The 21,937-nt window shown below is 40.4% G+C and overlaps 1 protein-coding gene across 6 annotated transcripts; it reads left to right on the forward strand.

Annotated features, from left to right (window-relative positions):
• Positions 1-2,709: 2,709 nt before the first annotated feature.
• On the forward strand, positions 2,710-21,712 carry Marf (Mitochondrial assembly regulatory factor). 6 transcript variants are annotated; one of them, XM_069509466.1, is made up of 16 exons: positions 2,710-2,828; positions 3,050-3,089; positions 5,642-5,726; positions 6,877-7,003; positions 8,242-8,404; positions 9,283-9,513; positions 10,306-10,413; positions 11,973-12,123; positions 12,705-12,868; positions 13,358-13,510; positions 14,023-14,230; positions 15,072-15,304; positions 15,832-16,002; positions 16,448-16,644; positions 17,042-17,253; positions 17,480-21,712. In XM_069509466.1, the coding sequence occupies exons 2-15, from the start codon at positions 3,063-3,065 to the stop codon at positions 17,238-17,240; spliced, it is 2,217 nt and encodes a 738-aa protein (XP_069365567.1). In that variant the 5' UTR covers positions 2,710-2,828; positions 3,050-3,062; the 3' UTR covers positions 17,241-17,253; positions 17,480-21,712. The 6 variants fall into 6 exon arrangements, with proteins under 6 accessions (XP_069365567.1, XP_069365563.1, XP_069365564.1 ...); XM_069509462.1 differs by lacking the exon at positions 3,050-3,089 and having other exon boundaries at positions 5,416-5,726; XM_069509463.1 differs by lacking the exon at positions 2,710-2,828 and having other exon boundaries at positions 5,416-5,726.
• Positions 21,713-21,937: the final 225 nt, after the last annotated feature.

Raw genomic sequence — 21,937 nt, forward strand, 5'->3', positions numbered from 1 at the left:
AATTGTCCTTTGAGTTTAACTTAATAGCAACTGCAGGTACTGCTTTACTTGATGTTGCAACAAGTCCTGCAAAATACCAAAAATAACACATGAGATAATAATACGATAATCTATACCAACCAATTTTAAAAAAATCTTTTACAAGTAGAAATCTACATTATTCCTGAGTAACATAAGCTATATTTTATTTTCAAAAAATTAGAGATCCACATGAAAACTGTAATAAGCTACCCATGCGAAGGTAAGGTCACTAGTTAATACTAAAGCTACCAACAATGGAAATGAAAAAATGATGTTTGATTTGAAAGGTATCAAACTTTCACATCAGTAGTTCATTTAAGTTATACTACACTATTCTATTAGTATCTAATTAAATTGAAATGATATGATCATGTAAATCAAAAACACTATTTTTTTGCATTTCCTATTGTATGGCATATACATATCTGCCATGTTAAAAAATAAACTTAAAGGCGATTTAAAATTATAGGGTACTAGCTTATGCTTTTGACTTCGTCCGCATGGACTACACAAATTTCAAACCCCTATTTCACCCCCTTAGGGGTTAAATTTTCAAAAATCCTTTCTTAGCGGATGCCTACATCATAATAGCTATCTGCATGCCAAATTTCAGCCTGATCCGTCCAGTAGTTGGAGCTGTGCGTTGATAGATCAGTCAGTCAGTCAGTCAGTCAGTCACCTTTTCCTTTTATATATTTAGATTTAAGATTTATAATTACCTGGTGCCATTTCCATTTCATTTGATATGAAACTGGAGCTAGTATGCGGTTCAGAAACAATTATTGCTTCAGCAGCAGCCATATTCTCTAAAATAAAAATATCAATATCAAAACCATAATAAAGTAAATACATTGAGATATGAATTATTCACATTAGAGAGTAAGACTTGTCCATGTTTCTACATAAAAAGTTCTTTTAAATAATTAACTTGAAACCATAGCTATCTGATATTCTGTGACAAGTTACATAATATCTAAAATATACCAATTAGCAAGTGACAATATTTGCTAGTTACAAAGGTACTTTAAAAATGTCTAACCAACCTGCTAAACAGAGTGATGGGATGGCTAGGGAACACAACTTTGTTGGGTACAAATAAATGTCCTCAAAATGTCTACGACAGACCCTTCTGTTGCTGTAAATGTAATCTTTATCTAATTCCGCTACATGACCCCCAATCTTCTTCAGCCACACTTGAAACAAATCAATGTGCTGATTTGGGTTGGGGAAACGGTGCAGTGAGATACCTGGAAATACATAATGAAGTAAAGATATTAAACATCAAGCTTATCTAATTATAGTGATCCGACTAATAGCTTATTTCTATTGAGAAAAGTGCTAAAAACATTAAGTCACTGTTCAAACATCAACATTTTAGGGTTTAGTACCTACATCTCACGTTTGCAATTAAACAAAACTGTGGTGCTAGAGCTAACGCATCTTGTCAAAAAGGCATCCTTGCATCACTGCATCCTTGAAATGATAACTTTCAAGGGCAATCTTCCGATTGAATCAATTGAGTATATGAGGCAGCAAGCAATATTTTCTGATATAAAACAGAACGAATTTACTTACCATCACCTGCAACAGTTGAACAGCCAGGCACACGACATACTTTTTGAGACATTTTACAAATCTAAACTTCTAAACCACTAAACAAAATCAGATTGCAACAGAGTTCAGGGGGAAAGCCAAGTTATCGTTTACACAAGAAACAGTAGTCCAAAAAACAAGCCAAAATAATAAACGTAGGGATCGTCGGAGTCCGAAAGCAAAGCAAAAGTCGTGAAATCTTTAATATCAAATAAAATTACTCCCAAAACTGTAGAACCACCGTAGAATTTCGTTATGAAATGAATTCAAATTTCAAACTTTTCTGACACTTGTCACCAGTTTTCTTGACCATAGATATGAAAATCTAGAATTTGAAGAACATTTAACTATTATTTTAAAAATAAAGCTTAATTTTAGCAAAATTTATAATAATTGAATATTTCTTTTTTCCAAATAAAAAGAAAGTATGTTTTTAATTTAATTTTTCACAATATTGGAACTTGAGTATTTTTTATTGTTAACACTGTCATTAAAAATGACTTACATGTTAACACTGGAACATTATTTCTAAATCCAGCTCCTAGATGGCGCTAATAATCTAGTTTAGCAGCAGAGTTCTAAGATAGCATACCATGACGGGAACTACGGGAAGTGCAAAAAATAAACGACGTTCCATTTAAAACAATATTTATCTTTTGATAAAAACTGTTAAAAAATGTATTCATCTGTAAAGATTTATTCATAATTCATGAAGCATAAAAATACTATACTGTACGATATTTCTACTCATTGATGTTGGAATCCCAAAATGTAAAAAAAACGTTTAGTTATAACATTTGGTAGGAACGGAACGTCTGGCTTAAGTTTTCACTTAATTTGTAATTTAAACTAATATTTTAAACATTGACCTGACTATGTATTAATTAAATTAAATAATTTTAAATTACACAGCAGTAAAAATTACTACCTTTATAAAACTACTTTACCTAATAAATCTTTTAATAATTAATGGAGAACTACCTGAGCAAAAATAAAACGTCGACCACTCTATTGGATAACATGTACATTGTCTAATTTCAACCAATAGGAAAACAGTAAATTAATAATGAATTGAAGCATTTTGACAAATGTGGTAAAGAGAACAAAAATCACGAAAAATCATACAAATGAAAAATTTTACGGGTATTTTCTGTTGAAAATAATAAAATTAATAAGAATTTATGTAAATCCAGTAAAATGTTGTTTTAGGAAAGGTAAGATTTCTTCTTACATTTAAATGTTTTACGCTTATCATTTTCGTGTAAAGAATATAATATAATATAAGGTAATGCTGAAATTCAGCGCAGATAATTTTGACTTATTTCGGCGGCTGTCACTTGTTTTACGTCTTATTATAATTTTTACTGTAAAATGTGGTGTTTATTGTGCAGACAGTTTAATTTTAACATGGTTTTTCACGCGGCTCGGACTGCAGAGATGTGTATGCGATGGATGTGATGCAACGGGATGATAAGGTGGACCTAAAATAGCGATTCTTTTAGTGTTGTGTTTTGCTTCTTTTGCACATCTATCCTTCTCAAACACTTGTAATTTACGGTAATCTTATGGTCTTCTTTGCCTCATTACTCACTGCAGCATTGACATAACCTAATCCTCAACAAAATGCTGCACCATTTTAGCTAGCCAGTGAACCTTGTCAAATCAGCTGTTCTCACACAGCAATTTTGAAATAAATTCCATGCAAAGTTTTAATTATTTTTTATCTTTAATATGATCTTGGCTTTGTAGAGCATTGTCTCTGTCACTTATACCTATATGATGGTTTGTCTGTCTCAATGACAGAGACAATACTCTACAAATCTGCTATCTCCTTCTAAAGGTTGATGTACATTATTTAGGCAGCCTACATTTACATAATTGCTATAGTTCAAATATTTCTATACACCTAACTGAACAGTAGAAATCTGACTATTTAGCCGGACTAATCATATTAGGGTTGCACATGTCCTCCCTCATTGATCAAATGCTCTTTTACAAATGTCCCACATGGTATGAGACCACTAAGATTGACTTAACAGTGACACATACCCAACCAGGCACGGTTGTGAAGATCTTTATCAATCTATTAAAAATAATTTTAGGTCAATGGGAAGTACCATATAGGTTTTCTTGGCAGACACGACAGGCAGACGTGAAATGAAATGAAACAGTTTATTTGTAAGACTATAGGAAGACAAGGTGTTTATAAGCCTGATATACAAATATTTTGGAAAAGTAGGTAGTATATTTTGCAGACACACAACAAAAAGTAAGTGACAGGTTTTACAAAGAGTACTTTTTGTTCTTTTGAGGTGCGGAACCTCACCTCAAACATATATAACAAATAACAAATATATACACACACACACACACAACATACAAACTTTCGCCTTTATAATATTAGTCCGATAAAATATAAAAATAATTTTATAAGTACCTATGTGAAAGTAATAATGAGAAATACAATCGGTTACACGATAAGGGACAAAAAATAGGTTAGCTGCATCTCTGTTTATCACATTAGTAACTTTATCTGTGCTCTCTTTTTAGTGTGAATGAGAAAGCAAACGTTCCTTTGTCTAGATTTTTTACTCAGTCATCATCATTGCACTCTTCTGTCCCACCCATTCTTACGCTTGTTATATTTTTTGTTGCAGTTGTACCGTGCATGTTGTGTGTGAACCGTAGAAGTGGCATCGTTATTATTCGTTATTTCGTTATTATTCATATATACACACACACACACACACAACATACAAACTTTCGCCTTATATTAGTCGGATAAAATATAAAAATAATTTTATAAGTACCTATGTGAAAGTAAGTTTAAAAAGTAGCACTAATCTCCTCTCCTTTTGCATTTTCCCATCTGACAACTCTAATAAAAATGCAACAAACACTATTGTTGTAATTGGTTGAATTTATGGTATTCTTGTTGCAACTATCCAATAGAGAGGCAATTGGCTGTTGTCTTGTAATTGAAGAGCTAATAAAAATCTCAATGCAACAATCAAAGTGAGCCTCAATAGATCAACGGTTCAAGGAGCGGACTGAAATCCGAATGGTCACTGATTTAAACCCTACCCGTTGCGCTATTGTCGTACCTACTCCTAGCACAAGCTTCACGCTTAGTTGGAGGAAAGGGGAATATAAGTCATCATTGGCTAATATTCTTTTTTTTTAAAGTTTGATGTTACGGTACTAAAATATCTGTGGCCCTACCGCGGTTGTTTGACAGCTACTATCTCATGATCGCAATCACCTCTGATTGGTTAATGCTCGCTCACTATTGGCCACAATGCATTGTTGCAACAAGAATCGCACAAATTCAGTCAATCAGAACAATTGAGATTGTAATAATGATTGATGCAGGTTTTAGACAATCGCCCTACAGGTTTCTACTTTAGTATCGTTGCCGTAGACTGAGTAAAAAAGCTAGACTAAAGTACTGTGTAACCGCTTCCGAGATAGCGATAGCACGATCGACGTAACGATGAATAACACGACAATTACCATTGTTTAGTAGTCAATATTTGTATTAACCGATCGACAATATTTGTATTAAACGTTTTTTATGTGAAAACTAGTAAATAACTAATGAGAAATACAATCGGTTACACGATAAGGGACAAAAAATAGGTTAGCTGCATCTCTGTTTATCACATTAGTAACTTTATCTGTGCTCTCTTTTTAGTGTGAATGAGAAAGCAAACGTTCCTTTGTCTAGATTTTTTACTCAGTCATCATCATTGCACTCTTCTGTCCCACCCATTCTTACGCTTGTTATATTTTTTGTTGCAGTTGTACCGTGCATGTTGTGTGTGAACCGTAGAAGTGGCATCGTTATTATTCATTGGCGTTGTCCATTGTAAGGTACAGCTAACGCAAACAGAACATATTTCCTTCCCGTATGGCTGCGTATCTTAACCGCACTATATCCATGATGGCTGGCGACGGGCCCCACAACGTTGCGATGAACAATGGCACCGTCCGCGTGAACATGTCCAACGTGGACTCCCCACTGCAGATATTCGTGAGGGCCAAGAAGAAGATCAACGACATATTTGTTGAAATTGATGATTATGTCAAGGATGCAGTCACTTTTATGCATGGTAACATTTTTAATTTATTTTATTTCATAAGTAGAAGTTTAAGCTAGAATAATACTACTTACTAGCCCATAGGCTAGATGGTAGTAGCAGTAAAGCTGCCATTATATTATGGTGCTTTATGGTAGGAAAAAAATAATTTATTCCATTACAAAGTACTGACTGCTATCACACCTGGTGCCTGGTGGTATGTTATGATGCAGTCTTAAGATGGAAGGGGGCTAACTTGGTAGGGCTTCTTCTTCGCTCTGGGCTGGTTTCCGCACTTAAACGTTTCCGTCTGTTGTGCGTGACTTGGAAGGGCTATGGCAGTTCAATAATATTTAAAATTAGCTGACGCCTGCATCTTCGTCGTAGATTTAGATTTTTAAAAGTCCCATGATTTCAATATCTCCCAAGATTATCCAGCATAAAAATTAGCCTATGTCATTCTCCAGATCTTTAACTGTAACCGTGAAAAAATCACGCCGATCCGTTGCTCTAGTGCAACGTGATTGAAGGACAAACCAACAAACACACACTTTCGCATTTGTGTTTGTTGATTTTATAATATGGGTTGTGATAGTATGTAACCATGACCTGACGCCTAAATTGGCTTGCCTTGGCTCTCTTGGTCACGTGAAGCAAGAAATAAGCTTACGGCAGCGCCTCTCTTCGACAGCACTTTCTGATAACAATAATTATAATAATCACTATCAATCAACCCAAGAGTTGAAATAGTACTCTTATTCAAGACTTGTTTGTGTAGAAGAATCTGGGAATCCACCTCATTTATTTTTTATTTTTTTGCTATATTTTATAGTGTGTCACCTACATGGAAATTTCATCTACTAGATGGCATAAACAGTCGCTTCAGTACTAAGTGAACATACATATTACAAAACAGTTGCTTCAGTACTGAGTGAACATACATATCACAAATTTCGTCACAGGCAGCAGGCGAACCGTAGCTTAGTGGTCAGAGCGTCGGGCGCGACCCCAAGAGACGCGGGTTCGATTCCTGCCGGTCCGCAATTTTTGATATATGTATTTAAAATTACCCCATTATTATCCCTAAAACCCCCTATCACCGATGATTAATGAAAAGGGGCCACAATCCTCAGCAATGAGGAATACGACAGAGAGAGGGAACAGTTAATCTGCATCTTTCCAGCTGTATCAGGGGACAACTGCATTGCATCAGCACAAGACGTGGCGAATGTGGAAGCTTACGTCAGCAAGGTGCAAGCCATACGGGAGGTGCTCAAACGGGACCACATGAAAGTGGCTTTCTTTGGCAGGTAAGTGTAGCTACAGTGCGACAAGGCTGCCTTGGCGCGTGGCGAAAATCGGAACTAACGTTGCCGTCAAGTGTCCCCTTTAACTGGCTATACACGGACAGCTTGTAGAAATCAGGATGGACTCCTTCAAGCTGCGACTGCATATTGAACTACAGACTTCTACGTACGTACATACACAAACCGCTCAAGCAGTTGCAACTGCTTCGGGCGGTTGGCAGCACGGTGAAATTTCATCATGCGGTCAAGCAGTCGTCAGGCATACACTGACTGCTCGAACTGTCGACTGCTCTCGCGCAGTTACCTCCGCCCGCGCTCTTCATTCCTCGTCGCGCACGCTTCCCGCCCGCACGCATCGTTTGTTTATTGAGAACATTGAAATTGCTAACTCCTTGAGCAGTTAAGCTGACTGCTTGATGGCAGTTTCAAGCTGTTGACTCTGACTGCAAGAGCGGTCCGTGTATGTTGAACACTGGCTAACCGCTCGAGCAGTCCGTGTATGGCCGGCCTTTGTTCTTGTTTGAATATTCTAAGCCTTTGTTCTCCAACAGCGCCCCTCTGTCAATGTCATTCAAGTGCCAAGAGAGTCTTGTATTAGTATACAGAAAGTTCATTATAACTTGACCCCTGCAGCATGTTGGCACCATTTTTTTGTTTGCTTTACTGCTTAGAACTTATAGTTTATTGTTGTGTGATTTGCAATGGTGCCAACATAACATCATGGATCAAGTTATAGTGAATGGTCTGTACTATTTTGGCTTACCTACATCAAATGAGATTGATTTTATATTTGATTTTTTTTTATTGAAGCCAAGCTTCTTTCCAACCATTGGGATTGCGGACCTAAATGGGGAACCCGAATCGTCACGCGTCACGAACGCGGCGATGAAGTTTATTGACTGGGCAAAAGTAATCGATTTTACTTTTAATCAATATTTGTCATGGCCAGCGTGTCCAATGTCCATGTGTGAGTGAGACAGTATAGCTTCAGTTCTGTTGGATGCCCCATGAGGTATCATGGGTTTCACAGCTAAACAAGGAATCCTTATAATTTCGTCCAGTCTGTCACTTTATCTGTCTTTCACAAGACGAAGCTCGAAGGCATTTTAAAATTTTGTAATAATAAAATTTTCTGGGGGTACCCAGAAAATTTTTCAGAAGGTATTCTGAACATAAAAAGCGTGAGCCGGAAAAACACGCACATATATACACACACGTGTAACCAGTATTTTGTATTGCAGGACGAGTAACGGCAAAAGCACAGTCATCAACGCGATGCTGCACGACAAGATCCTGCCGAGCGGCATCGGGCACACCACCAACTGCTTCCTGCAGGTGGAGGGCTCCGACACCGACGAGGCCTTCATGAGGACCGAGGGCTCGGAGGAGAAGCTCAATGTTCAGGTAACCCCACAAGCAAATCATTTATTTCGTTAGGAACGTCACCGCAACGACTCGTTGCGCTTCTCAAGTGTGGCGTAACGTGGCGATATCGCCGGGATACTCGACGGTACCGTCGCGAGGCTAAATGGTATCGCCGCGAGACGAGACGAGTCCGTGCCGTTATGGTCGTCCAGTCACTCGTCGTATCGCCGCGATAATATCGCTTTGTGAAGATGATCCCCTAAGAGTTGTATCGAATTTGATGGCACGGCGAGACTATGGCCAGATAAACTATATCTGACGAATTTTGGTCGTTATGACAGTTTTTGTGTTGGAAATAAATACAACTTGGCCCGCATAAATTCGGTTCTTCAAAATTCCTGTGGGAACTCTTTGATTTTCCAGAACAAAAAGTAGCCCATGTCCTTTCCTGGGATGCAAGCTATCGCTGTACCAAATTATCGCTCTGTATACGTCAAAAATTGTTAATCAGTAGGGCGATTGTCTAAAACCTGCATCAATCATTATTACAATCTCAATTGTTCTGATTGGCTGAATTTGTGCAATTCTTGTTGCAACAATGCATTGTGACCAATAGTGAGCGAGCATTAACTAATCAGAGATGATTGCGATCGTGACATTGTAGCTGTCGAACAACCGCGGTAGGCCACAGATAGGCCCTGAAAACTAGCAAACAGACTTACACATTTATATTAATATTAAGTATGGATTAAAATTAGCACCATTCAAAAGTAATTTTACTGATTTTTGTACAGCTCGCCATCTTATTAGTAATTAAGTTTAAATACTTTAAATCCTACTATATACTATATAGATGCTCTTTCTGAATTATTTTTAAATGACCAACCTGTATAATAAAACTTCTATCCATTGTACAGTCGGTAAGCCAGTTAGGACATGCTCTATGCGCGTCCCGGCTTCAAGAATGCTCATTAGTGCACGTGTACTGGCCACGTGAACTGTGTGCATTGTTACGAGACGACGTGGTGCTAGTGGACAGTCCCGGGGTGGACGTGACGCCGAACCTCGACGAGTGGATCGACAAGTACTGCCTCGACGCGGACGTGTTCGTGCTCGTCGCCAACGCGGAGTCCACGCTCATGGTGACGGTAAGTGACGCACCGACAGACACCGCAGATGTGTCGCACATCTGTCACACCCGCGACACACATGTAACACTACACACTTATCATACCCGACATACATGATATTCGTGACACATCGCCACGTGACACCTTTGATAACTACGACTGACTTAACACCCACGATACTGACAGGTCAGACAATCTCAACACACCATATTATAATGCGCCCAAACCAAGGGAATTCACACGCCTCGTGTTCAGATTGGGCTGCTACATGACATCTTGCGGACCGGGATAATATTACTTTAGTAAAGATCAAAAGGAAGACCGGGTGTGGTAGCGCTCTTTAGGGAAGGCCTATGTCCAACAGTGGACGTCCACAGGCTGATGATGATGAGGATGAAAGATCAAAAATCGACTTTTGTTATTTACAGGGTCTCATGTGTATTGTTATTCTTATACCTATATGTGAAATGCTACATAAAGAATATGAAATTATAAAATATAGAAATAAGCAAATAAATAAATAATCGTTTATAAATATGTCATTTCTCGTTCAAAGAGCTGCAATTCTAATATGGGCCTTTGAAAGTAGTTTCGATATCTGCAAAGTGTCGCTACTAGATGGCATTAACAGTCGCTTCAGTACTGAGTGAACATACATGTCACAAATTTCGTCACTGACAGCAAGCGAACCGTAGATTAGTGGTCAGAGCGTCGAGCGTGATCCCAGTAGACGCGGGTTCGAATCCTGCCGGTCCTCAATTTTTGATATGTATGTAAAAGTATTAAGAATGTGAAATATTTTTGTTCCAGGAAAAAAATTTCTTCCACAAAGTGTCGACGAAAATATCACAGCCGAACATTTTTATATTGAACAACAGGTGGGACGCCTCCGCTTCGGAGCCCGAGTACTTGGATCAGGTGAGAAACGCTATCGTTTTATGGTTGGGGATGTTAACTTTTATTGAATCTGTGATCTTTATTGATAACTATGACGACCTCCCTGGCGCAGTGGTGAGCGCTGTGGTCTTAATAGTGGGAGGTCCCGGGTTCGATTCCTGGCAGAAATTTAGAATTTTATAATTTCTAAATTTCTGGTCTAGTCTGGTGGGAGGCTTCGGCTGTGGCTAGTTACCACCCTACCGGCAAAGCCGTGTCGCCAAGCGATTTAGCGTTCCGGTACGATGCCGTGTAGAAACCAAAGGGGTATGGGTTTAATAAAAACTGCCATACCCCTTCCAGGTTAGCCCGCTATCATCTTAGACTGCATCATCACTTACCACCAGGTGAGATTGCAGTCAAGGGCTAACTTGTACCTGAATAAAAAAAAAAAAAAAATAACTAGCTGATGCCCGCGACTTCGTTCGCGTAGAATTAGGTTTTTAATAAATCCCGTGGGAACTCTTTGATTTTCCGGGATAAAAAGTAGCCTACGTCATTCTCCAGGTCTTTATCTATACCCATCCAAAAATCACGTCAATCCGTTGCACCGTTGGGACGTGATTGAAGGACAAACCAACAAACAAACATACTTTCGCATTTATAATCATTTTGATAGTTTTGTTCAATTTAACTAAATTTCTAAACTAGGCTAGCTTGAAGTTTTATTGTAATACTAGCTTATGCTCGCGACTTCGTCCGCGTGGACTGCAAAATTTCAAATCCCTATTTAACCTCCTTAGGAGTTGAATTTTCAAAAATCCTTTCTTAGCGGATGCCTACGTCATAATAGCTATCTGCATGCCAAATTCAGTCAGTCAGTCAGTTAGTCAGTCACCTTCTCCTTTTATAAATATAGATTTTCAATTTTCAATTAAAAAAATATCGCCAAGTCTAAATCTAGCAATAACTTAAAAAAATCTTCGTCCACGCGGATGAAGTCTCGGGAATAAGATGGTAAGTATCACATAACAAAATATTTTATCTTACATTTGCAGTTAGAGATAACTAGCTTATGCTCGCGACTTCGTCGACTACACAAATTTCATACCCCTAATTCACCCCCTTTTAGTGCTTGAATTTTCAAAAATCCTTTCTTAGCGGATGCCTACGTCATAATAGCTATCTGCATGCCAAATTTCAGCCCGATCCATCCAGTAGTGTGAGCTGTGCGTTGATAGATCAGTCAGTCAGTCAGTCAGTCACCTTTTCCTTTTATATATTTAGATTAAAGCAAAAAAATAATTACACGTATCCTTCCAAGGTACAGAACCCTAGGTGCGCAAGTTCTACACGCACTTGACCGGCGGGGTGATTACGTAATCTCGTGACAGGCTTGCGACAGGTGTAAATCTCGCGATCATTGCTGTCAAACTTCCGGCTAGAGAGAGACAGCAATAGCCACAAAGCAAAATAAGAAGAAGAAGAGAGACAGCAAATGAACTATCGCATTGCTATCGCTGTCGCGTTGCTGTCGCTACTGCAAAGTTTTACGTAATCACCCCGCGTGTTTTAATTGGAATATTTATTATACTTCCCAGGTCCGCAGCCAGCACGCGAACAGATGCGTAGACTTCTTGTCGCGGGAGCTGCGCGTGTGCTCGCCCAAGGAGGCTGAGGAGCGCATCTTCTTCATCTCGGCCAAGGAGGCGCTGCTGACGCGCATGCGCGAGCGCGAGAAGCCTGTCTCTTGTAAGCATCATTGCAAAACGCATCACTGTTGGAAACGACCAGAACTTCCCTTGTTTGGGCTCTAACAAAATAACAGTATTGAGTTTACATTTTTTGTATTCACAACATTTAGCAGAGTTCATTTTCATTGTAAAAATTAAAAAAAAACCATTTTTATAAATACTTAAAGATTTATTAATCTCCGTAATATCTTCAATATTACACTCTTATTATAAGCTTTTTAAGTACAATAATGTGGCTAATTCCGTTGTGCACAATCCCTAAACTAAACTAAAATGGCACGTCTAAATGTTATAAATAATATATAATATTGAAAAAGGACCCCGGATGGGTTCGAAACTAGTCGGGCTAACGTCGACTACACACGTGAGTAAGCCGGGACAGATAGTATTTATAATGGAAATCACTCACGGTAGTTTAAACGCTAAAATACGTCTAAATGTATTGCTATCCCTTTCATAATGTTGCTTGCGGAAAAGGAGAGCACTAAATTCAGACCTGTTAATTTAGTTTAGTTTAGAGATTGTGTACAAAAGAATCGGCCCCAATATAATTATAAAAATATATATGACTTTTTTTAGCTCCCATCCTAGCCGACGGTCATCAAGTGCGCTACTTCGAGTTTGTGGACTTCGAGCGCAAGTTTGAAGAGTGCATCAGCCAATCGGCTGTGAGGACCAAGTTCGCGCAACACTCTCGCCGCGGCAAGAACATAGCCGGCGACGTTATGGCCGCCTTGGAACTGGTGACAACCCTTTATGGAAAACTAGATGATGCCCGAGACTTCGTCTGTGTGGATTTAGATTTTTAAAAATCCCGTGGGAATTTTTTGATTTTTCGATATAAAAAGTAGCTTATGTCCTTCCCCGTGATGCAAGCTATCGCTGTACCAAATTTCGTCAAAATCGGTTGAACGGATGGGCCGTGAAAGGCTAGCAGACAGACAGACAGACAGACACACTTTCGCATTTATAATATTTATTTCAATCAATTTCAATTTTGTAGCTTTCATACACAGCGAGGCATGCAAAAAATCTCATTAAGTAAAAAGAAAAATCCTCATTCATTGAAAAGTCCTCACCCATCCCGACCGACCGAAACCCTTGGACCTAGAAAACGGAAATTTTGCACAGCAGTTCTTTTAAAATCTAGTCCAAGAAATAAGGCCAGATTTTTCGAAATTCTCCTGGGGGTCCGCTAGTCCATTAATATAAAAAAAAATGATTCGTTTTAGGTGTACAGCAGCGCCAGCGACCAGAAATCTGCGAAAGTGGAGAAGCAAAGGATATTACAGGAGCAACTGACGGCTGTGGAGGAGCAACTGACCGCCATCACGCGCCAGATGAAGGACAAGATCGGTCGCATGGTGGAGAGCGTTGAACACAAGGTATGTACAACCTTCTACCTCCCATGGCCACACAAACTCAGTTATATGGGCCGAATCGCGGAAAAAGTCCTTCTTGACTCCCTACAAATTATTTGTCCTTATAAGTACAAGATATGTGCATTGTACAGTAGCAGAAAACTGCGAATATCGAGGAGCAAATGCATGACCGTCATCACGTGCCAAAATATGAAGGACCAGCCCCCCAAGAATAACGATTTCATCGCTATCGTAACAGTCAATAAATTCTGCCCTTTGATTGGTTGATTCGCTGTTTACATTTTTTCACAGCCAATCAATGGGCAGAATTTATTGACCGTTACGATGCGATGAAATCGTTATTCTTACACAATTGGGGGGCAGATCGGCCGAATGGCTGTTAAGGACTCATTTTTCAGATAATTAAGTTAAATGATTGTTCAGATTGGATTACTAATTTTGCGAGCACTGCATTATATTTAGAGATGGAAGCTTCTTTAAATAAACTTTTATTAAAATACCATAATTATTTTCAGGTGTCCCTAACTCTCAGTCAAGAGATCCGCAGACTGTCAGCACTAGTGGACGAACACGACGCGCCGTTCCGCAACGACCGACAGGCCCTGGAACAGTACAAGCGAGCTTTGCATCGACACGTCGAATCGGGCCTGGGCTCCAGACTCAAGAAACGACTGTCTTCAGACATCGGACACGAGATGGACGAGGCTCAAAAGGAAATGGCAGGTAGATATTACGTTTTAAGACATTTGCAGGAGATTCCAGCCTTTAGGACCTTTTTGCTGAAGAATTTTCTTGCAGCTTTTGGGGTTTTAGGGCAATTTTCCGGAGATCGTCGAATACTTTTAGGGCAACTTGGATACTTTTTGATAATTTGAAGATCAAAAAGTGCTGAAATCAAAACAACAGGCAATTAATTCAGTCTCAATGTAAATGGCAGGTAAGTATTACATTGTCAGGGCTTCAGTACCTATAGGCGAGAGTTAGATCGGCACTTGGAAAGGAAACAGGGCTCCAGATTCAAGAAACAACTTTCTTCCGACATTGGACACGAGAGGGACGAGGGTCAGAAGGAAATGGCAGGTAGATATAACGTTTCAAGACATTTCCAGGAGATGCCAGCTTTGAGTTTGACTGCCTGAGACCGCCATAGATTCATCAAGTCAACCTTTGTTTCTCATGCTTAAGAAAGAAGAATACAGCTCATACACAGTCACCTAAGTGTCCAAGAAATTTTCGACTTGGTTCCTTCTTCACCTTTCAACTACCGTATCGTAAGGCATCGTCAAGGTCTGCACCCGTACGCAATCGAAATTCCACATACACATAAAACGCTATTCGCTCACTCGTTTTTAATTCGAACAGCTAAGATATGGAACACCCTTCTGGCTTTAGTTTTCACCCCCTGTTTTAGTATAGGTACTTTCTAATCAAGAGTGATTTGGCGTCTTCTAAGCAAGCGCGCTCCACTTTAGGCTGCATCATCACTTGCTAGCAGGTGTAGGACACATCTATCCTCCATAGACCTTTACGTGGCCCAAGGTGTACAATCGGCGTTTTGTTGCAGAGCGCATGTACAACATCCTGCCGCAGCACAAGCGCGCAGCCGCCGCCTCCTGCATCATGCCGCACCAGCAGCCCTTCGAGGTGCTGTACCGGCTCAACTGCGACAACCTCTGCGCGGACTTCACGGAGGACCTCACGTTCCGCTTCTCGTACGGCATCACGGCGCTCATCCAGCGCTTCCAGGGACGACACGCCAACAAGATCGCGCTCAAGAACCCGCCCACCGTCACGCAGGTACAGCTAATGTCGCACACACTGGGGCCGATTCTCTTGTACACAATCTCCAAACTAAACTAGTCTAAATCTAGTGCTATCTATCCTTTTCCGCAAGCAACATTATGAAAGGGATAACTATAGATTAAGACATGCCATTTTAGTTTAGTTTAGAGATTGTGTACAAAACGTTATTAGCCACACCGTCTCACTGCCTCATTTACATTTGTTAATTTTTTACAGTGATTTCACAGGTAATATTGCACGGAAAGTGATTTTGCTATTTTCGGACTTACAATCGTTCGGTACGCTAATTTAACTACATGTTTTTCTCTTTCTATCACGAAGCGATGCGAGTGTTCTCGCTCGCACACTCCTCAGCGTTTTACTTCACTTCGGTCCGGTTCGGTTTTGGTTCACTTCAATCGGGTAAGAGAGCGAGATAGAGTAGAGCTTTGCTTTTGATGGTCATCTGCGATGCCTGATTTTTTTTCTAAAAGCAAACAAATCACAAATTGTTTTAGGTTTTGGTATAAATTCATTTCCAGATACCTCCCAGTATGGGTCCCGCGGCCCCCTCTACAGAGGTGTCGCGGCTGAGCAACGGCCCCTCATCCATGGGGCCCCTCAGCGCCGAAGAATGGGGCATGATTTCCAAGTTCGCGTTAGGAGCTCTGACGTCACAGGGTACGATGGGAGGACTTCTGCTTTCGGGATTGGTGAGTGTCAAAAGCGATTACAGCTTCTGGAAACGGTGGGATGGCGAGTAGTAGCAGTGATCTATGGCGCACTAAGCGGCCGCTCTTTGTTATGCGTTAATGTCTATGCATCCATCTCTTGTGGAAGGCAAATAGGTCATCCTGCATTGTGTTTCCCGCTTTCTACCCGTTGTTCCTAAGGAGATCCACTACAAAACTGATCTCAGAGATGTCAAAATCAACATTGTTTGCTAAATCATTTAAAGATTTATAATACTTGGAAGCTCATAAAATTATTGTGTTTGACAGATCAGTGTAGCCGGTTCCACGTACTGATTACATACTCTTTGGTCGGTTCAACAGATGGTATACTACTTCTATGGCCAGTTGGGTCGGTTCGTTTATGCGCCACCTGTCGGGATAAATTGTCAGTGTGGATCGCTATTGACTGAGAGATTTGTCACAGCTCCTGAAGACGGTGGGATGGCGGGTAGTAGCGGTAACGGGGCTGGTGTACGGCGCCCTGTACGCGTACGAGAGGCTGACGTGGACGGCCAAGGCGCAGGAGCGAGTGTTCAAGCGGCAGTACGTGGCGCACGCGGGCCGCAAGCTGCGTCTCATCGTCGACCTCACGTCTGCCAACTGCAGCCATCAAGTGCAGCAGTAAGTTGTACCACCTTTACTGCGCTAAACTCACACGAGCGGCCCAAGATCTAATTGTTCCAACGGACTTGAGATGCGCGGCAAATATAGTTTATGAGTTTGTATGGAGCAAAGCGCACTGAACGAAGCGGCGCAGATATAATTTTCATGAGTATGTTGAGCAAGGCGCTGTTGTCGCGTCGCGCAGCGCAGCGATTAAGATCTTGACAAACGGGGATACACGATCCAATTTTTTTTACATTAGCCGTCATTTTAGACTAAGCTTTTACTAGACAGACTACTCTAAAAATTTCGAGAAATTTACTTTGGCATAAAGGAGGCATTCGCTCAGCAGTGAGACGTTAATACACTGTCATATTTTACACGTATTCCGCTAAGTGAACCGTTTTATTTGCAGAGAACTTTCGACAATGTTCGCGCGACTCTGTCGACTGGTAGATGAAGCGACGACGGAGATGGACATAGAACTAACAGAAGTCAGGGAAGCTATCAAAATGCTAGACGAAGCCTCGACGTCAGCGAAGAAGCTGCGCAACAAGGCCAACTACCTCAGCCATGAGCTGGAACTGTTCGACGACGCCTTCCTCAAGCATTAGAGCTGGAGTATCGGTGAGTGGAACATAAGCATTGCACAGGGAAGCCATCACGATGCTGGATGATGCCTCGATGTGTCAGCATATAGGTGCGCCAACAAGGCCAAATTATACCAGATTTTACCTCTTTAAGTGGTTCATCCACTTTATCCACTTTTTTTGACATTTCAACAAATTTTGTATATTGTCTTCAGTCACACTGAGGCCACAGAATACTAATGTAGCGTTGTCCTTGAACACAGAAGCTGAAAGGCTCGAGCTGACGCGAGCCTCGGGATGCATTTGACTGTTGAACAAGCTGGTGCCTCGCAGATGATTTCTGTTAGCTCGCTCTAGTGACGTAGTGTTACTCTGTATACTTGGTTGAGAAGTTTCGACTGCAGCGAAGTATCGAAATAACCGTAACGCCGACCGCACTTGGATGCGTTTTCGTACGAATTTCACTCGTGCAAACACGCATAGTTCTTGCATTTCACGAGGGCGAGTGGCTCATGCTTGTGTTTAACTCGTATCGGTATAAGTACACAACTAAATGTGTGTGTTTGCGAGCGCTTTCCCGCGACTGATTGGTCCGACATCCACGCAACTTACGCAGTGCCCATGTATACGACATAACCACAAGTTCACTTGCCTTCGTGAATTGTAAGAACTGTACGGATAAAATAGAATGGAATGGAATGGAGATAGATTATGCCTTGGATTGGCATATGGGCTACTTTTTATCCCGTAAAAATCTATGGTTCCCGCGGGATTTTTTAAACATGTATCTTCGCGGACACAGTCGCAAGCAATCATCATCGCAGGCAATCAGGCTTCAACGTGACCCTCAGTAAAAAAATATTGAGATGACATAAAATTGTAGTTATAATAGAAACAATATTGTAAAATGTTTGAGGGTAGTTCGAAAAAAAACGCTTCAGTCGAGACTTTTGATGTTCTGTTGTGTGCATGACTTATTTATTGTTGAGAGCTGTTGTATTCGTTTATACTAATTCCGTGGCAGGTGGTCTGGTTTTCGTATTCAAATGTCCTTATTAATAAACGTAGGTAATACAAAAATAATCTTTATTACTATGGGCACTAAGTTCGAATTAAGTCGCGCTACAGAAGTTAAAACGCAGTACTCGTTTAACGCCCGAAATTAATAATCTATCCGATCTGTCGATAAGTTATTTAGCGACCATATTAATAATAATTATTATTATTGTCTAAAAAGACCATACAATTTTTGACAAATAATAACGTTATTGACTAGTAACCTATCGACCTATTTTCAAAAAAGATCGTTTGCTCGCGGTCTCTACACTATAGTACTTGATAAGTCGAGAAGGCAATCGGGATATGAGGCTGGGGGATGTCCCGCACACCCGCGCTGTCCCGCACCGGCTTAGTGCGGGGGCTGTGCGTGTGTGTGGGACTTTCCAACCCAGATTGCCATGTTGACCTGTTGCGTACTTAGGTAACCTGTATCGTGGCGACCATGTTTGACTTCCTAGCACGTTTAACTAGGCTATTGATTATGTTCTAAAACAGGGCAACAAGGAGTTAAGACGCTCACGGGTCCCCATTGCAGGAATCATTCAATTACAGATTAGATTGATTAAATAAATATTAATTTTGGCCCTAAATGACATCTGAGGTGATAGACCTGCGATTTAGAACGAATTTAGGACAAATGACGCGCAAATCGACCATCGGCCATTTTGTTTCTGGTTAGGCTTGTAACCATGTTTATAAGTGTTATTTAAATCACCTGCCAGCACCACAGTCATGATAATCATGGCCGCTTCGCGCCTGAAGCAGCGGCCGTGTCATACCCGCAGGGACATATTTGAAGAGTGTTGGGCATGCGTCTTAGGCGCATCGCACACCCACGCGCTTCAATTTACGATCTAAAAGTGGGCCTATGGAAGAAATTTATAGTATACCAAATACTATTAAGTGCCATAGCCCACTAGCGTGGCAAGTCGCGCGTCCTATCGCCTGTTGTCGCACGCGTTTTTATTTTTATGGAAAATGTTAGCGCAACGCCGTCGCCCGCGACTCGATTTTAATTAAATAACGCGCGGGAGTTCGTGTCTTCGTGCTGGCGCAAGCCCTATACATCATGTTGAAAACACCTTTTGTAGGACGTTCTAAGAACATAGGATTGTAACCAGTATCCACGTTTCGCTTTTTTGCGGTGACGAACTAGTGGATATTTTCGACGTCCTTTTTGAGGCTCATTGCTTTGTTGTCGCGTCCTTTTGCGCCTCGTAAAAAACGCGCGCGGCCTGCTATGGTTGAGCCATTACAAACGTGCGAACTGAGTCTTAAATCATTACGATTATAGCGTTGTGAGAAAGCTGCAGAAGCTGTTACCGATAAAGAGATGCCGTTCGGACGCAAGTATCTGGGAGGACGCGGTAGGTCATTGAATCGATACATCGTTTTTTAATGTAACACACCAGAGCATATCAGTTCCAGTGAGTGCGAGTGAGAGGTGCGATAAAAATGATTTATGACTCAGTTCGCTGGTTTGTAATGGCTCAACAATAATAGTGAGTTATGGCACTATTATTAATAGTGTGATGCATGAAGCGACGTGGTCGCATTCGTCCTGAACAGAGATTTGACCTGACCTGGTGACGCCTCATAAGTAGGCGATTTTGTACATTTAACTTGTGTATAGATAACAATATTACCTACCCATTGTAAATTAGTTTGTTGTTGTTTTTCTTTGTTTAAAGCTTTATATTGTTTGTTAGAATGAAATCACGTGAAGTTGTACCTCGTAAGTTTTTAAATAAAATACTTAACTTATCCCTGGAGTATTAATGAATCAATTTGTGTGGGAAATCTGACCCCTTGGCATAAAAGTTACGATTATGACATTGCTACAATTTTAATTGGATGTATAATTACGCATAAAGGATCATGCCATAAGGCATATAATACGGAAAACCCCGCACACCCGCACAGTGCGCAGGTGTGCGGGGCATCTCCCCGCCTCATACCCCGATTGCCATCTGGACCTGTCGCGGACTATAGTTAGTTTTAGGTATTGAATGCTGAATCACTCATGTGGATTGGATTCTTTTTGCGGAAGTATATCCAATTGGCTGAATTTGTGGATTTTAGCCAATAGTGAGAGAGTATCAGCCAATCACAGGGGTGATTGCGGTCGTCAGATCGTAGCTGTCAAACTAGGGCGCGGTAGACTTTACCAGTTTGCAGAATGGTCCGCCAGGGGAATATATGGGTTTCCATATGCAGGAATCCGAAACCAGGATATTTTAGGTAAACTTAAACAAGTACATATAGAATTTTTTTATTTTAACTTTCATATTATAGACAAATTATCCCATAATAATAAAAAAAAATGCGTTTTATTAAGAAACAAATTAACTTATTATTATTAAGTTACCAATCATTTATTAATAATAACAATTCAACTTTAAGACATGTTAAAATAATAATCAACAAAATCGCAGTATGGAGCAAACTACGAAATAATTGTAAAATAACGTGAAAAATTGTTACAAATCCTTAACCTTTTTAGCACGGTAATTTGATATCGATATCTAGATAATGTTTGTATCAAAAATATACTTAGGTATAATATCGAAAGGCAGCATAGGTAACTGCAATGTATAATTTGTACTAATATCGGGTACCAAGTACCACAATTAAAAAATTGACATTAATTAATTATTGTTGAATAGTTATAAATATGCATGCAGCAATTTAGTTCGTTTTAGGGTGCATTCGCACTAGGCGTATACATTGCGGCTGGCTGAGTTCATACGATGTCGTCGAGCTTATTAAAATAAAGAAGCTGAATTTCTTTTTTTTAATAGAGATAGAGAGCAAACGAGCAGGCGGATCACCTGACGTTAAGTGATTACCGCCGCCCATGAACATTTGCAACACCAGAGGCGTTTTAGGAATTTGTTGGTCCACCCCTTGCATAACCCCATGTTGTAATCTAGTGGGAACACCGCCGATGGGAGTTGGTTCCACAGTTTGCATGTGCGTGGAAAGAAGGATCTGGCACAGCGGACGGTCGAAGTGCACCAGACACCCAGGTGTTTGACTAAACAAATTACTGTGACGCAGCACATATTTTTGTAACAGCGATCACGCACTCATCCGATCCGAATCCGTGAAAACACGATCTCTGATCCGAATCCAGACTATTCAGTTGACATCTTTGACATATTATCTACTCATATGTAAAACTCAACCTAGTTTATGTTTACACCATATTATTCGTAATAAACCTTGTAAGAATATTTTTGTAAACAAATAAATAAATAATATTAATACAGTTGGTCGATTTCGTAAAACCTGCATCAATCATTATTACAATCTCAATTGATTGGCTGAATTTGTGCGATTCTTGTTGCAACAATGCATTGTAGCCAATAGTGAGCGAGCGTCTACCAATCAGAGGTGATTGCGATCGTGACATTGTAACTGTCATTCTACCGCAATCGCGCAGCTGTCCGATTTGATTCCGAGGCACATCCGAGATATTCTCACGGATGACAGAAGATATCGGATGACGGAAGTCGGATGTAGTGCGTAAGCTACCATAATTTTCCGGATTCGGATCGGATGAGTGTGTGACCGCCGTGTGGACGTCTTTACATAGAAAAAGATAGGAATTTTCGACAAAAATATATACGCCGCGTGACACGACGCAGAGTTTATTGGGC

The sequence above is a fragment of the Maniola hyperantus genome, chromosome 3 (assembly GCF_902806685.2).
Source record: "Maniola hyperantus chromosome 3, iAphHyp1.2, whole genome shotgun sequence".
Lineage (NCBI taxonomy): Eukaryota > Metazoa > Arthropoda > Insecta > Lepidoptera > Nymphalidae > Maniola > Maniola hyperantus.

Excerpts from the sequence above, each read along its gene's own strand:
- Marf (XM_069509462.1), top strand. The coding sequence starts at position 5,525 with ATGGCTGCGTATCTTAACCGCACTATATCCATGATGGCTGGCGACGGG. Across the intron at positions 12,124-12,704 it reads GCGCGAGAAGCCTGTCTCTT|CTCCCATCCTAGCCGACGGT; the intron begins GTAAGCATCATT and ends GACTTTTTTTAG. Across the intron at positions 12,869-13,357 it reads TTATGGCCGCCTTGGAACTG|GTGTACAGCAGCGCCAGCGA; the intron begins GTGACAACCCTT and ends GATTCGTTTTAG.